General features: G+C 49.3%; 1 protein-coding gene across 2 annotated transcripts in view; it reads right to left on the reverse strand.

The window, feature by feature from the left end:
- Positions 1-1995, reverse strand: part of PKNOX1 (PBX/knotted 1 homeobox 1) — a 74548-nt gene that overhangs the window by 12945 nt on the left and 59608 nt on the right. For both annotated transcript variants that reach the window (XM_017538565.2, XM_017538568.2), the window contains exon 9: positions 786-862. In XM_017538565.2, coding sequence (XP_017394054.1) covers positions 786-862 — 77 coding nt within the window. The remainder of the gene's footprint in view (positions 1-785; positions 863-1995) is intronic.

Here is a 1995-nt window from a genome sequence, read left to right on the forward strand (position 1 = left end):
AAAAAAAAAAAAAAAAAAAAAAAAGATGAAATTGTCTCCTACAGCTGACCAGCAAGTAAATAAACATGAGACAAGTGACTAATAACCAAAATGGAAGCCCACCCCCAACTTGAGTGCCACGTGGGCACACGCACAAGCTCTTACTGAAGGAAAAACATCTGCCAGAGTGCAAGTGTCCCCAGCAACGTCTGACAGCAGAACTAGAAGGGGCTGCTTCATGAAATGTCCTCCTGGGTGTTTCTGTCCTGGGAGTGGCTCCCAGACTGCCGTGCGTGGAGCAGGGCCTCCACAAGACAGAGCGGCAGAGGGTCCTACCCTGGGCAGGGCCTGTCACTGTTGGCCTCCCACCATCCAGAGGCCCATCTACTAACACAGCGCGGTTTGTATGGATGTGGGCCTGGGGACAGTAGCACCCTAGAGAAACAGTTCTAAAGAGGTAGGCAGGGTGCAGTCCATCATGACGTACTGACAGGAAAACTTAGTTGAAATCTGGTTTATTCCTCCGTCTCCTGCTCCCACTGCCCATTAAAAGAACTCATGTTTTTAGTCAGGCACAGTGACTCATACCCATGATCCCAGCACTTTGAGAAGCTGAGGTGGGGGGATCACTTGAGGCCAGGAGTTTGAGACCAGCTTGGGCAACACAGCAAGACCCCATCTCAACTGGGAAAAAGAAAAAAGAGAGATCTCGTATTTTCAGCAACCTTTCACCATGTGTTAGTGTCAGGGTTTCTGAGCGCTCTACTGTGCTGACAGGCACGACTTCAGAAAGCAGGGCACCTTACCAGTTGTTGACTTGGAGTAGTGTCAAATTTGTCTGAGCAGCAATCTGTTTTTTCTCGTCCTCTGTTGGGTAGGGATGCTGAAAATAAAAAGGAAGGTTACCACAGCCTTCGAGTTTACAAAGGCAATGAGGATGATCTAGGCAAAATGTGAGCATTACATAATCGTCTGAAAATAATGGTAACAGCAATAGTGCTTCTAGCCAAAACCTAACTGCAGTCTTACAGAATGAAGTCTTTCTCCTGGTCCCCAGGAATGTCCTAGTGCCGCAGTGGCTGCTCAGTGCACAGGCCAAGGAGGACTGCCCCCACATCTAACAGTTCAAGGGTGACAGTAACAGCAGCGACATCACCAGGAGCAGCTGTGCAGCCCAGCGGTGAGTCTGTTGCAGACTTGATGCCATCTATAGATTTTCTACCAATGTTATTGAACTTTAACTTATGAACAATAAACGACATCCATTTAAAGAGGATGGATGGATGAGTTCAGCCCGAGAACCTCTGCCACAGGCAACACACAACACATCAGCACATTTCCATTACCTTGGTCCATGCTATAGTAAGTCACTGATTCCTCGGAAGCACCTCCTGAGCTGGTCACTGTCATTGGCTTTATCTTACAGAGGAGGAGACTGGGGCATGGAGAGTTTGCAAACTTCCCCCATCCCACAGCTGGTGGAGTGGATGGAGCAGGAAACGGCCAGGCAGGCTGGGGACACGCTTCCATCACTGGTACCACGAGAGTAAACCATCACTGGGATGAGTTGATGCTATCGATGGCTTTCTTGGGATCGGGTCTCTGCCTGATTAACCTGTGCTGTCAGTAAAGAACTGAACCCAGGGCCGGCGACAGGAGTGCCTGTTATGCTCTTCTTCTTTTACGTGTGATTGAAACATTTCATACACAAAAACTTCAACCAAAGGGCCATGTGCAGTGGCTCATGCCTTTAGTCCCAGCACTTTGGGAGGCCAGGGCAGGTGGATCACTTGAGGTCAGGAGTTCAAGGCTAGCCTGGCCAACATGGTGAAACCCCATCTCTACTAAAAATACAAAAAATTAGGCTGGTATGGAGGTAGGTGCCTATAAGCCCAGCTACTCGGGAGGCTGAGGCAGGAGAACTGCCTGAACCTGGGAGGCAGAGGCTGCAGTGAGCTGAGATCACACCACTGTACTCCAGCCTGGGCAACAAGAGCAACACTCCATCTAAAAAAA

The sequence above is a fragment of the Cebus imitator genome, unplaced genomic scaffold, assembly GCF_001604975.1.
Source record: "Cebus imitator isolate Cc_AM_T3 unplaced genomic scaffold, Cebus_imitator-1.0 Scaffold112, whole genome shotgun sequence".
Classification (NCBI taxonomy): domain Eukaryota; kingdom Metazoa; phylum Chordata; class Mammalia; order Primates; family Cebidae; genus Cebus; species Cebus imitator.